This window comes from Tamandua tetradactyla, chromosome 2 (genome assembly GCF_023851605.1).
Source record: "Tamandua tetradactyla isolate mTamTet1 chromosome 2, mTamTet1.pri, whole genome shotgun sequence".
NCBI lineage: Eukaryota > Metazoa > Chordata > Mammalia > Pilosa > Myrmecophagidae > Tamandua > Tamandua tetradactyla.
Window position 1 is genome coordinate 118,680,675 of NC_135328.1, and position 13,053 is coordinate 118,693,727.

General features: G+C 52.3%; 2 protein-coding genes across 6 annotated transcripts in view; one reads left to right on the forward strand and one right to left on the reverse strand.

Moving 5' to 3' along the window:
* The window catches only part of LOC143673735 (cytosolic carboxypeptidase 1-like), a 295,645-nt gene that overhangs the window by 241,508 nt on the left and 41,084 nt on the right, over nt 1-13,053 (reverse strand). The window lies entirely within an intron of this gene.
* Nucleotides 6,734-12,363, forward strand: LOC143673733 (ral-GDS-related protein-like). Of its 4 annotated transcripts, XM_077148620.1 has the most exons (7): nt 6,734-6,987; nt 7,747-7,940; nt 8,287-8,794; nt 9,586-9,801; nt 10,140-10,243; nt 10,703-10,766; nt 12,131-12,363. In XM_077148620.1, exons 3-7 carry the CDS (start codon nt 8,315-8,317, stop codon nt 12,212-12,214), a joined length of 948 nt encoding a protein of 315 aa, XP_077004735.1. In that variant the 5' UTR covers nt 6,734-6,987; nt 7,747-7,940; nt 8,287-8,314; the 3' UTR covers nt 12,215-12,363. The 4 variants fall into 4 exon arrangements, with proteins under 4 accessions (XP_077004735.1, XP_077004733.1, XP_077004732.1 ...); XM_077148618.1 differs by lacking the exons at nt 10,140-10,243; nt 10,703-10,766; nt 12,131-12,363 and having other exon boundaries at nt 7,747-7,955; nt 9,586-10,103; XM_077148617.1 differs by lacking the exons at nt 10,140-10,243; nt 10,703-10,766; nt 12,131-12,363 and having other exon boundaries at nt 8,245-8,794; nt 9,586-10,103.

Sequence of the window (13,053 nt, forward strand, 5' to 3'; positions counted from 1 at the left end):
AGGGCTCCAGAGAATGGTGAGGCCCCAGGCTACAAGTGGCCAGCTCTTTCTCCAGGGGCCAGGAATCACCTTTGAAAGGGGCAATATCTTTACTTTCCTTGGTGCTAAGTCACACCTGCACCTCACGTGGAATTAGAGGCCCTAGCTCTGACACCACCTTTGGAAGGGCATCTCAACAGGTTTCCATATGAAGTCTTGGTCTAGGACACTAAGCAGAACTTTGCCCACCTCACATTAGAGGGTCTGCTGTGACATGCAGTGGTGGTGCAGATTCCCGGTCTTTCAAACGCACCCCCCTGCAGGAGGCTGCAGGTTCAATAGTTACACAACACTGATCTCCACAACAGCATGAGGAATCGGCTACTGTTCCTCCGGGAGGACTGGGTGATGTGGAAGCACCCTGACTGTTCTAGTTTGGCAGCTGCCAGAATGCAACACACCAGAGACAGGTTGGCTTTTAATAAAAGGGGATTTATTTTGTTGGTTCTTCAGAGGAAAGGTAGCTAACTTTCCACTGAGGTTCTTTCTTATGTGGAAGGCACAGGATGGTCTCTGTTGGCCTTCTCTCCAGGCCTCTGGGTTCCAACAACTTTCCCCGGGGTGACTTCTTTCTGCATCTCCAAAGGCCTGGGCTGAGCTGCGAGTGCTGAGATGAGGAATGCCAAGCTGCTAGCTGTGCTACCTTGCGATCTCTCATTTAAGCACCAGCCAATGAAGTCAAATGTCACTCATTGCAGCAGACATGCCTCCTAGCCTACTGCAGATGTAATTGGCAACAGATGAGGTTCATGTACCATTGGCTTATGTCCGTAGCAACAAGATTGGGTATGCTCACCTGGCCAAGTTGACAACTGAATCTAACTAACACACTGACTATACTCACTTCTTGTAAGTGAAAAGAAGCAAAACCCATCAGCTGGAGAGCCCCGAAGATTTGGCCTCCCCCTCCCTGAGTGCATACTCATTGTGCATGGAGGTTAAGCTCAGTCCCATGAGGCTGCTGGTGGGCAAGACCCTCAGGTGGAGGTGAGAACTTAGCATACAGGAGCTGGAGCACAGGAGAAGCTTGAAGGCACATTGTCTCAACTGCAGTCAGTTGAGGAAATCAGCATTCAGTCCTGTCCACTCCTCATCCATCTTCCTCTTCCCACCCTAATCGAGAAATTGGCAGGAGCCTTTGCTTCAGGGAAATATTTACAGTGAGACAAGTTCTCTGCCCTGCACTGACCATCTGATCGACATCCCACCCAGCACAACCCATGGGGAATGAGGAAACAAGAGCAGAAACAAGGATTTATCCATTTATTGTCTGATGAACAGAAGAACCTTCATGGTTTGGCTATTCATACCTTTTGACATTGTGTTAATCATGTATTTCAACAACTTCAATCAATTTTTATCAGCTCAACATTGCTCTTGTCATGGGGAAGACATAAAAATCTTTGCCTTGGGTTGAGAGGTCTGAAAAGAAGAGGTCAGCAAAGGGGTGGGAGTGGATGGGACAGAATCCAACGTAGGAGACCTCCAGCCTGCCCCTGGAGGAGAAGGGCAGAAGCTCATAAAACACAGGTGTCAGTCTAACTAGGGCAGGTCAATGTTTTGTAGTACCTGAAGCTTTCCTCTCTTGGGAGGTACCACTTTAATGAATGTCATGCAAAATTACTCCTCAAATCTTTCTGCTGTGCCCCCTGGCAGTGGGTCACTGCATCTTAATCTTCATGTCATTTCTTTAGGTTCAGTTGAATCCCTTCCTGCCTTTGCAATCTAATATCACATGAACTCTAAGGCTGGTTGCAGAGCACATGTGCTTACCCTGCCCACCTATTAGTCATTGTAGTCCCTTGATGTCTGTGTCATCCCCTGGACAAGACCCAGTCCTCTTTTCTATAATCGCCTCCAGGAAACCTGCTTAGATTTTGCAGTCTCTGGTGAGGAGGCCTTTCTGTGTCCTCAGCAAAAGTCTTCCTCATCTCTAGGACAGCATTTAGCACGTTGATATGCCTCCAAGCTACAAGCTCAAAGAAGTCATGAATGATGCTCCAGGCCATCTCCATGTTGCTGAACATGCAGAATGTATTCCATAGTTTTTAGTTGAATGACTTCATGAATGTGAGACAGCTGAAGGAAAGAGCTTTGGGTACTGTTCTAGATTGCTAGCTGCCAGAATGCAATATTCCAAAAACAGAATGGCTTTTAAAAAAGGGAATTTCATACATTACTAGTTAACAGTTCTAAGGTGGAGACAATGTCCCAATTAAAGCAAGTCTATAGAAATGTCCAGTCAAAGATATGCAGAGAAAGAGATCTTGGTTCAAGAAGGCTGATGAAGTTCAACGTTTCTCTCTCAGGTGGAAGGGCACATGGTAAACACAGTCAGAGTTTCTCTCTCATCTGGAAGGGAACATGGTGAACACAGTGTCATCTGCTGGCTTCTTCTCCTGGCTTCCAGTTTCATGAAGCTCCCTGGGAGACATTTTCCTTCTTCATCTCCAAAGGTGACTGGCTGGCAGACTCTGCTTCTCGTGGCTATGTCATTCTGCTCTGCTCTCTCTGAATCTCTTTCATTCTCCAAAAAGTTTCCCCTTTTATAGGACTCCAGACATTTATCAAGAGCCACCCAAATGTGTGGATATATGTTGTCACCTAATCCAGCTTAACAACCACTCACGATTAAATCACATCTCCAGGGAGGTGATCTGACTACAATTTCAAACATACAGTATTGAATAGGGAACATTCTGCCTTTATGAAATGGAATTGTGATGAAAACATGGCTTTTCTAGAGGGCATACATCATTTCAAACCTGCACAGGTATGATTCCCAGAATCTCCTCTGAGCTGTTGGACATCAAGCAGCTCAATTCACCCATCGTAGCTCAGGCATCAGGATTAAGTGACTTAGAGTTGTGAGGTCTGTCTCAGGATGTTTCCTGAGCAGCAGTTTTGACAAGTAGTCAACTCTGGGCATTCCAGTTAGCCTTCCCATACAGGAAGAAGGCAAATAGCCACCAAAATCCATGCACTGTGCAAAATGAAGGCATCGGGGTATGCCTGCTCTCCCATGGGTGAATGTCAAGGATCTGGGCTTCAGTGAGGTGGACATGTGCCCTCTAGAGTTTCTACAGCTCTGATTTGCTGAGGCTGTCATGGGACCACCTGGACCATGACCTGTTGTTCAACCTTTTCTCTTCCTGTATGATACATCCTGACACCTGCACACCACCTTCTTTGAGTTCTTCTCATAACATGCTCCCTACCATGCTTCCTCCATGGACAACCTCACTGGAACCCTTTTCACTTTGGGAGAAGGACAAGAGTTTGTCCATCTGAAAGACACATCCTCCCCTTAACCATCTATCCTTGTTCGACTTGTCTTTCAGACTGTGCCTAGAGAACATGTCCTTCAACTCTTCTACAAAGCTCATACTTTAGCTTCACCTTGACCGAGGCTGTTGTTCTAGTTTGCCGGCTTCTTCTCCTGGCTTCCTGTTTCATGAAGCTCCCCGGGAGGCATTTTCCTTCTTCATCTCCAAAGGTCACTGGCTGGTGGACTCAGCTTCTCATGGCTATGTCATTCTGTTCCGATCTCTCTGAATCTCCCATTCTCCAAAATGTTTCCTCTTGTATACGACTTCAGAAACTAACCAAGATCCACTCAAATGGGTGGGGACATGTCATCACCTAATCCAGCTCAGCAGCCACTCTTGATTAAATCACATCTCCAGAGAGATGATCTGATCACAGTTTCAAACATACAGTATTAAATAGAGATTGTTCTAGGTTTATGAAATGGGATTTTGATTAAAACATGGCTTTTCTAGGGGACATGCATCCTTTAAAACCAGCACAGCTGTCGACAGGCTGAACCATTTTTCTCAGCTGTGTCTGATTCTGATTATAATGTGAAACCATGGGAAGGTGTCATGCCACAGAGCCATTCTATCTCAATTCCATTTAATTTCAACTTCTTCATGGTGCTGACCCAGAAATGAGACAAAACAGGAATCTAACTTTCCACGGATCTCAAAGCCACAGCCAACCCACAAGAGTGTTACTTCTTGTAATGCTCTCATGTCTGTTTGCATGCCAGCTACTTGAAAACCAGCCATGGCTTTCACACTGATTATCTCACGTCCACATGTTGACCCAGGAAGTAAATGGGAGAATGACCCTGTCATGTAGGTGTGGGAACTGGGGAGACTCTGAGATGAGAGTAACAACGACTACACCATGGTCACAAGGTTTCTAAGAAAGTTCATCTGTGTTAGAATTGAGTTCTCCCTCCTCATGGTCGGGGCCCAGTCAGCACCCAGGCCTTCCCAGGTAGCTGTGGGGAGGGATGTGTTGAGGAAACTTGGTCCAATGAACAGGATAGCATGTTTAAGGAGGATGAGCAGTCAGGAGTCAAGAGGGGCTTTCATGGAGGACCTAACGGTTGAGAAGTTTCAGTTAAGCAGCTTAAGGAGATGACCTCACTTCCCTTGAGCTGCAGTCCAGTGGAACATAGAACCCTGGTAACCAGGCACCTAGATTCCACAACAGCCCACCACCAGGCTCATTTAGCCAGAGATGGTCAACAGATCAACATGTTCTCGTGTTGCATTTGTAGAGCACAAGTTTCTGGCATGAGAAAAGCTAGGAAGGAGACATTTTTCAATAGATGCAGGCGTTGGCTGAACTCTCCACCTCGCCACCGCTGTCAGTTGGTCAGGGAGTTCCCGAAAGCAAGTCAAAGTGGCCAAAGGTCAGACAATTCAGGAAATACCAGCATTGTCATCCTGCCTCTGCAGCCCCATATCAGTCCTGCTTTCAGTATGAGGAGGAATGAGGAACGGGTTCATCCACAGCCAGGTTGGGAAGCCTCATGGGCATTTTTGGTCACACCTGAAGTCATAGATGGCTGCTGGGAAGGCAAGTGGTGATGGTGAGGTAATCCCCATGCAACGTGTTAATCCTGGGCCCAAGAGTTGCCATCTCCTATCAGTGTGGACTGGGCAAGTGTGCAGACACCTGCCCACCTGATCAGGGTGGCAGGGATAGCTGGGGCATCTCCCTCCCCCCGCCGCAGTGATGTCCAGGAGGCCCCTGAACCTGGGCCAGCAGTGTGATCAAGTGAGAACAGAACCTCTTCTGTGTGTCTTAATGGACTGGGACCGCATCCTGCCCCTCTGGTAAGAATGCCTGTACTCAAATGGGTATGTCACACACATACAGGGAATACTAATAGCTGGAGCCATGGAATCTCCATGAGTGTGCAGCAGTTCAGTGGCCACCAACAGTCTCTTACCATGGCTGCTTCCCTGTTTTCTCCTGGCCCAGCTGTGAACATGCTGTTCTTTGGCCAGACTGGTGTCAGGGGGGCTAATGGAATCCCTTTAGTGATTTGATTTCCAGATGTCCAGTGCAAATTGGATTCCCATCCACATCAGGCGACCATTTGGATTTGCTCTTTGCTGAGACTTCTGTTCAAGTCACAGTCTATGGGGGTCTTTCTCCCACCTGGCTCCTCCTGGCACTTGGCTTTTGCCTGAACAGGGATCACCATGGTTGCAGGTTCTCAGAACTTCCTTTAAGGCAAAAGACGTTCAAGTCTGGCTGTTGATGTGAAAACAAAGGTGTCTCACCATCTCGGTCTTCTCCATGCACTGCCTCTAGAGTGGGGAAGAATGAGAGGGGAGCAGACCCTTCCCCTCCATGTCTGGAGCAGAGCCTCCGCCAGAGGATCGAGGGAAGATCATACACGTCCAGTGTGAATGGTTATGGCTTCTGTCCTGCAAAAAGTTGAGTCCCCCCTTGAAGTTTCCTTATCTCATGAGTGGGGGTGGTTGGTGAGGATTCATGGGAATAAAGCGCTTTCCACACATTGCTGCACAGCTTCCACTGTTACTCAGCCCCCTGAATGACGACAACGTCTTCCTGACTTCATAATTCCTTCACCAGGATTTTTATTTGGAGTGTGGGACTGTTTTCTGCTAGATGAATTCCTGCCCCACTTCTTGTACCAAGGCAGGGGGGCCACGGAAAGGCAGGTCTGCATTCACCTCTGAGCCCTGCACCTCTCCTGGTTTCCCAGCTCCTTGGCTAACCACCTGCTACTGCTCTTCCAGTCTCAGGATGCAAATGTGTCACCAGTCCAGAGTGACCTGGAGGAGTACACCGGCAAGGTGGGAGCATGGGAGAATTTCCTGGAGCGCATGGTGGCAGCTGTCGAGGAGGGCAACCAGGCCGGCGTATCCCTCCTCGTGTTCCATTACCGGCCCTTCCTTTCCACCCAATGGGTCCTGGACCGGGTGTCCAGAAGGTGAGCACATGTTCATCCTCAATCTCACAAGAGCTCTGGATTGTATGAGCTGAATATCTGAAGGAGGTCATTGCAGCATCTTGCCTCCGTTTCCTTCTTTTGCTAGTGGGGTCATAGCAGGACCAACCTGCTGAGGGCAGAGTCAGAATTGCATGATGCAGACCTTGGAAAGTGCTTCCCTATGCCAGGCTCTCTGGAAAGGAAGCTCGGTGGGGAGGGCTTCTCAACATCTAGAAATTTCCTTTCCATGTCAAGAGGCTCTGCTCCAAAGTGATCTTTGGAGTCCTGTATTCCCATTCGAAGGAGGTTTGAGATTGCATCTCAGTGCATTCGGTCCTCAGTGTAGCCTGAGTTCGGATTGCTGGGGGCTGGCAGAGGTGCCCCAGGCCTCACCTGTTATCTGGAAAGATGCAGCTCAGTGATCACTCATTTATCTTCATCAAAGATCTATGGAGAATAATCTAAGGGCAAGCAATTTGAAAGGCACTTAGCCTACTTCATTGAAGGAAACTGCAAAGTGCTTGTGGCCTTGTGTTTGCCTGAGTCGGGGGTCCACAGGAGTGGTAGACGTCATCAGTCGGGTCGCAGCCAAGAAGGTACATGTGACACACCCATAACCCCTCTAGGTATGGCGATAACTGCACTTTGCATGACAAGGATGGAGGAGGCCAGGAATGCCTAAAAAAGTGAGTGACGTCCGGGTAAGGAGGGAGGGGCTCCTTCCTGACAGCCCCGGATGGGACGTGGGGGCCGGTGCCAAGAGTGACTGGACAGGTCCCTGAGTCCATCTCATGATTCCCACGGGAGTGCAGAGATCTGGGCTCCATCCCCTGCAGGGTGACAGAACTCAGAGAGACCCATGGGAGAGTTCCTGGGGCACTGGGTGCAGAGTGCTCCCCGGGGCTCAGATCCCACTCTAAACACACCCAACTCTGCTGCCCCTCCCCCACGCCAGCAGCACACAGACAAAGATCAGGAGGTGTGGGGAGACTGCAGCTCACACATCCACTCACTACCCAGTCCTGTGAGCCTGGCTGCAGGTGGCTGCAGTGGGCTGTGCCCGTGCCCTTCAGGGAACATGACAGTGGGAAGAGGAGACCCTCACATGGTTGGCAGAGAAGGAGGCATGGCTTCAGAGCATGACTGCAGACTGAGGTGACATGATGGCCCAGGGGGACCTGAGGCAGGGGACATGCTCTGTTCCCTCATCAGGCAGTCGATGAAGCTCCTTCTGTGTACAAGTGCAGTGCCATTGACTGAGCAGACACAACCCCTCCCTCTCCTCATGTCAGTTCTGTTCTAGTGGGAGGGTGTCCAGCAGAGACAGACAGAAATAGAATGTCTGGCTGGTCTTACCCAGGAGCCCCGCACCCGGGAGGGTGGTCACCAGATGGCAGTGTGGCGGGAACGGTCGTTCCTCACTCTGCGGCCCCGTCCACCCCCAGCATCTTCTCCTGCCTCCTGCTCACCTGGCTCCATGAGTTTCCTGATGATTTCTGTGAGCCCCCGGACTTTCCCAGTCTCAGACAGCTGGTGGCCCTCGCCCAGATGGCACTGCCTGGGTCTACCCTGGAGAGGCAGGCTCAGCTCCTCCTCTCTGAGCTGGAGCCCTCAGGGCCCACTGAGGCCCAGACACAGGGTGAGGAGCCTGGAGGTAGGAATGGATGGGGTGTAGAGGAGGAGGTGGGGGTCACAGGGGCAGAATCCCTCTTTTGCCTGTGGGCAGGAAGTCAAGAGGGCATTGGCCCCCTCCCCTGAGCACTTGCAATCTGGAAGACTTTCTGAGAGTGGCGTCCTTGGGGGAAGTGGTGCAGGTAGAGGCGGTACAGGCATTTCTGGGTCGAGAAAGGTCCATAGAAAGCCAGTTCTGTTGTTGCATCTTCCACCTCTTGGGGCTCTTATGTGAGACCCAGAGATTCAAACCACTGTAGTGCCCCTACCAGGGTCAGTTCCATCGTTGGCAGCAGACATCCTGTCACCTACAGAGCAAAGACACTTGTGACAGCGCCTCCAATGCCACCTACCGATGTGGAGCCACCGTGGCCTCCAGAGCTCCTTCCACCTTCTCTGACAATCATCACTCCAGCTCCAGAGAGGGAGGCAACTCTGATGCCACCTACCTGGCCACGTCCAGAGGCTGCATCATCCCCAGATCGGAAGCTGAAGCTGGAGACATCACCTGCTTTACCAGCAGAGCTGGCGGTGGCTCTGATGCCAACTCAGCTGCCACCCTCAGACCAAAAGCCTGTGGCTTCTCTTGATCTGGCACCTGCTGCCTCACCACCTGAGGCACCCACTGAGCAGCAGGAGGCAGACCAGGTGCCACCTGCAGTGTCATCTGTTGAGCTGCAGTCAGCGCCAGCTGTCGCTCCACCAGAAGATCATTCTTGCTCCTCACGTGGGCGCCGACAGCAGGGGTTGAGGGAGCGGAAGGCCCCAGCCTTGGCATTCCCTCCCAAGCTGCTGGCAGAGCAGCTCACCCAGATGGACGTGGTGAGCAACTGGGCTCCTAAGGGGGGAATGCGGTGGACCTTTTCTGGCATCTGCTGCCCCTGAAATGCCATTTGCTAACCTGGGGTCCAATGATCTGGGTCCAAATCCTAACTCCACCATTTTCCACCCTGGTGACGTGGGCAAGTTCTTCATTCCTCAGGCCTCATATTCCCAGCTGGAGAGGACATCACAGGACACTGCCCTGACCGTGCATGTCAGAGAATGGGAGTGCAGACAATCAACATCTTAGGACCAAGGGGAGCTGGTCAGAGACTGGCATGTTGTGGGCAAGAGGGGAATATCAGATGTGCAGCAGAGTCCAGGGCTAGCCCAGCCATCTGTCCCAGTGGACTCCATGGCCTCCACATGCATCAGATATGATGTGTCCTGGACATGAGGACAGGCTCCACACTAAGCTCTGGGATGTAGCAGCAGCAGGGGACTTGCATGTGTATGAGATTAGAGGGAGTCAGGCAGCTATCAGGAGCACAACGTGCTCCCTGGACTGCTTCCTCAGCATGTGGGGTTGGAGTCCCTGTCCTGTGCTTGGCGGTGGTGAGGGAGGACTTTAGGATAATGTAGCTCTCTCCTCCCAGCCAGCAAAAGGGTCCTGGGTTTTGCAAATGCTGAGCACCCTCAAGGAGTGGAGAACCAATGCCAGAGGCCCCTTCATGACCCAAATCACAATGTCCACCTGCAAGGCTGCTGCTTAGAACACTAGGCAGTGGCCTGTGGGTGATGCATTTTGCCTTGGGTGGCTCAAGGCAGCGTGACACTCCTGTTCTCCCCAGGAGCTGCTCAGGAAGGTGGTAGCTTTAAATTGTGTGCAAGCCATCTCGACCCTGCACTCAGAGAAGGGTGAGGAGCACCTGGCGCCCACCATCCGTGCTGTCATCACCCAGATGCACCGTGTCTCCAACTGTGTAATAACCACTTGCCTCGGCGACCAGAGCACGACAGCCTTGGACAGGGTCAGGATCCTGGAGCACTGGGTAGAGGTGTCCAGGGTACACTGTGGGCGAGCAGGACCTCCCAGCCTCCTGGGTCCTGGGTGTCACTCTTGGCTTTGATCAGCTCTCAGGATTGGAATCTGTGGTCTAAGTCACTCCCTGGGCCCCAGCCCTGCTTATTTCCTGGCACAGTCCTTTCCTTGCCTGTCCCAGGAGTGGGGCACTCACTTCCTACCACTTCTCCTTCCTCAGCTGGAGCTATAGCTCTCCTCCCTGAGTTGTGTCATGGGCTGGGCACAGGCTGTGCCCTTGGGGTGTCTGCATGTCAGGGTCATTCAGAAGTGGAGATGCCAACTCATTCCCCCTTCTCAGCTCATTCCTTTCTCCTTCCCCAGGAATGTCAAGTGTTCCTGAACTTCACATCCCTGGATGCCATCCTGTCTGCTCTATGGAGCAACTCCATCCAGCACCTGAAGCAGACATGGGAGGAAGCTTCCAGGTGGGCTGGCCCTCTCCACAGCAGCCCCTGGGGGAACCAAGGATCTTGCCAAGGGCAGGGCATTTGTCCCGCCAGTGGCCTTAGCCCTGCTGGATGGCAGCACCTCCTGTGGCTGACAATGGCATGGGTGGGGGGTCTGAGTCCCCATGTGACCTCAGCAGTCCTACCTACAAAGAGAGTGGCTGACCTGTCCGGTAAAAGCCAAGCCGTTGGGGAACCTTTTGAGGGTTTTCTCCAAGGCACTGCATTGCTTTGCCCAACCAAAATCAAAATGAGATAAGAAGCCATCTCATTTGACATGGGAAATGGGTCCCATATAATATGGAGGGTTTATAGCCCCTCAGTTTCCAACCCATTCATCCAGGCCATTGGGATCCCTGAAGTCTAAAATCAAATCGATTTGCACTCACACTCATTCTTACCATCCCCCAAACATTCTGTTCTTTCTCCTCCCCAAAGGGACAGCATTGATCATTTGGAAATGATGAGTAAAACCTCCCAGAAAAGAGAATTGCCAGGCCAGGTAAAGTGGAGGCAGGTGGTGGTGTCATGATGGGAATATTCCTTGACAAATTCCGGGCCGGTCTTGTCTAGACTAAGAGGGAGAGGTATTTGTTTGGCTAGCCACTGCTCAGGTGCAGTTCAATGGCAGGAAGCACTGGTCCTTGGGTATGGGAGAAGTAGCTAGGCCATTTCAGGAACAGATAATCAATGGAAAGGTTTAGCCGGTGTCCTTCTCCTCTGTTCCCACATGGGCGGTGACATATGTCCCAGCTTGGGATGAGAATCGTTTGGAGGATTTATGAATTTATGTCCATTTCTGTGTGAACATAAACAGTTCTGGGCAGAGGGAATTTCCTAAGGGGGTCCTTGGTGAGAACAGGCATCTGGCATGGCCTTGGGGAGCAATGGCGGTCAGAGACTCCAGTGGGCTCAGGATGGCAGGCCTGGACACCCACAGCTCCAGAGCCACCTCCACCTTCTCCCTGCATGACTCACACACTGGGTTGTTGGTCACAAAGCATGAGGGTGGGAAAACCAATCCCTGGGCAGTGGTGCTGAGTGCTGAGTTGACTTCAGCTCGGACCAAGCTGGGCAGAGCCATTCACTCCTCCGACTCCCAGCAGGACCAGGGGCTAGCAACAGCCCTGTGGGGCCTCTGTTCCTCATGTGCAAATGCTGTGCGACCACGCTGTGCTGCCTTCCTCACAAGGGAGCCCACAGGGGTTCAAGAGAGCACAGGAATGTGGTTGAGCTTTCCTCTGGTTCTGATGGGAGAAGGTGCTGGAGACAGCACCCTTTTAGCATTATGGAACATTCAGTTATCTGAGGCACATTTCATGCCTGCACACAACACAGGAGACTCGGGGTGTCGAGCCCACTTGGTCAATGTCACACCACAGGGACTGCTTCTCCTCAGTTGCCTCCCAGTCAGGGCTGATGATTGGTGACAGCAGCATTTCTGTCAACTGACACCTCCAGGCTGCACAAACCCCAGTCAAGTAGGTGGGCTGATGGGGTGAGGGGAGGATGGCTTCCCTGACCTTGTCCACCCCGGTAGGAGGGGATCTCTACAGAGTCCGGCCGGGAGGTGATAGCAAAGAGAGAGCAAGAGAGGCCAGTGTGGGAGACAGTGAGGGTGCCTGAGGACATCGAGGGTCAGGGTGGGGTTGGCATCCATGACTGTACAGGGCTCACTTCTGGCACCACTGCTTTCTGAGCCACTGAGCCTGGGGAGCCTCCATTAGACGTGCCGTCATCTGGACCCTGAGATGGAGGCTTGACCAGGTAGTATAGAGGAGGCCCTGATTGTTCTCAGTCAAAGGAAGGCCTTGGCAGAGCCCAGTTGAAGGTGGATCTGGGAGAGATGGTTGAGCAACCTCATAGTGTTTTGTGATTTGCCAAGAGCCATCGCTGGGAGGGGACAAGCAGTGCTCTTGCGGTCCAAGGGGTTGCAGGGGAACTCGGTAGAAGGTGGCTGAGAGCACCAGATGTCGGCAGGGTGAGGTCTGGGTGGGGGAAGGGGACTGAGAGAAAGAGGCTTCAGGGTGGGGGCCTTGGGTGGGTTCCAGCGGGCTTAGCCACTCCATCCCACCCCTGATGCCACTGTTTTCCCCCAGTCAACCTTTCCCGACCTGTGGACGCTCCTGTCAGAGCTGGCCTCCCTTCAGTTAGCTCCCATGGACACTCGGGAAGTGAGTAGGACTTTGCGCCAGGAGGAGGGAGTCAAGTCCCATTAGCATAGGGAAGAGAGCCCCTCCCTGAGTGCTGTGCTCTCAGCCCAGGGCCCAGCTCATCCATAGGAGCCCTGGGAGCTAAGGCATCATGTCCCCCTTCCAGCCACGAAGTAAAGGTTCCCAGAAGTCATAGGCCTTGTCCCTCTCCCGCATCCCCTCCTGGCTGAGCTGGGCACAGACTGTCCCTCAGGTGTTGGCATGGGGGGAGAGTGGAGTCGGCCCCTCCGTTGTGAGGCTGCTGCTGAGTCCCTTCCTTCCTGACCCACAGTCTCCCCACCTGCATTCAGAGACAGTTAGGCTGGAAGGTCCCTATGCCTCTGCCCAGGGCCCCCTGTTCTGGTGCCCAGATCCCTGAATAGGTCTGAGCCCTGCAAGGGCTGCCCTGGCCCTGGTGGCCCCTCCCAATAGTGCACAGGAGAGGGTGAGGGGGTGGGTCAGGGCCTTTTGTGGCCTCTGCTGATGGACGTGTCTTGCAGGGGAGATTGATAAATTATGACATAGGATTGAGGAGCTGGGGGCATCACTGCAGGGTTGAGGTACGGGACAGATGATCTGAGACTCACAGGGCATGGC

Coding starts and splice junctions, on each gene's coding strand:
- LOC143673733 (XM_077148620.1), top strand. CDS start 8,315: ATGCCACCTACCGATGTGGAGCCACCGTGGCCTCCAGAGCTCCTTCCA. Junction 9,802..10,139: donor ACTGGGTAGAGGTGTCCAGG/GTACACTGTGGG, acceptor CTCCTTCCCCAG/GAATGTCAAGTGTTCCTGAA. Junction 10,244..10,702: donor ACATGGGAGGAAGCTTCCAG/GTGGGCTGGCCC, acceptor TCCTCCCCAAAG/GGACAGCATTGATCATTTGG.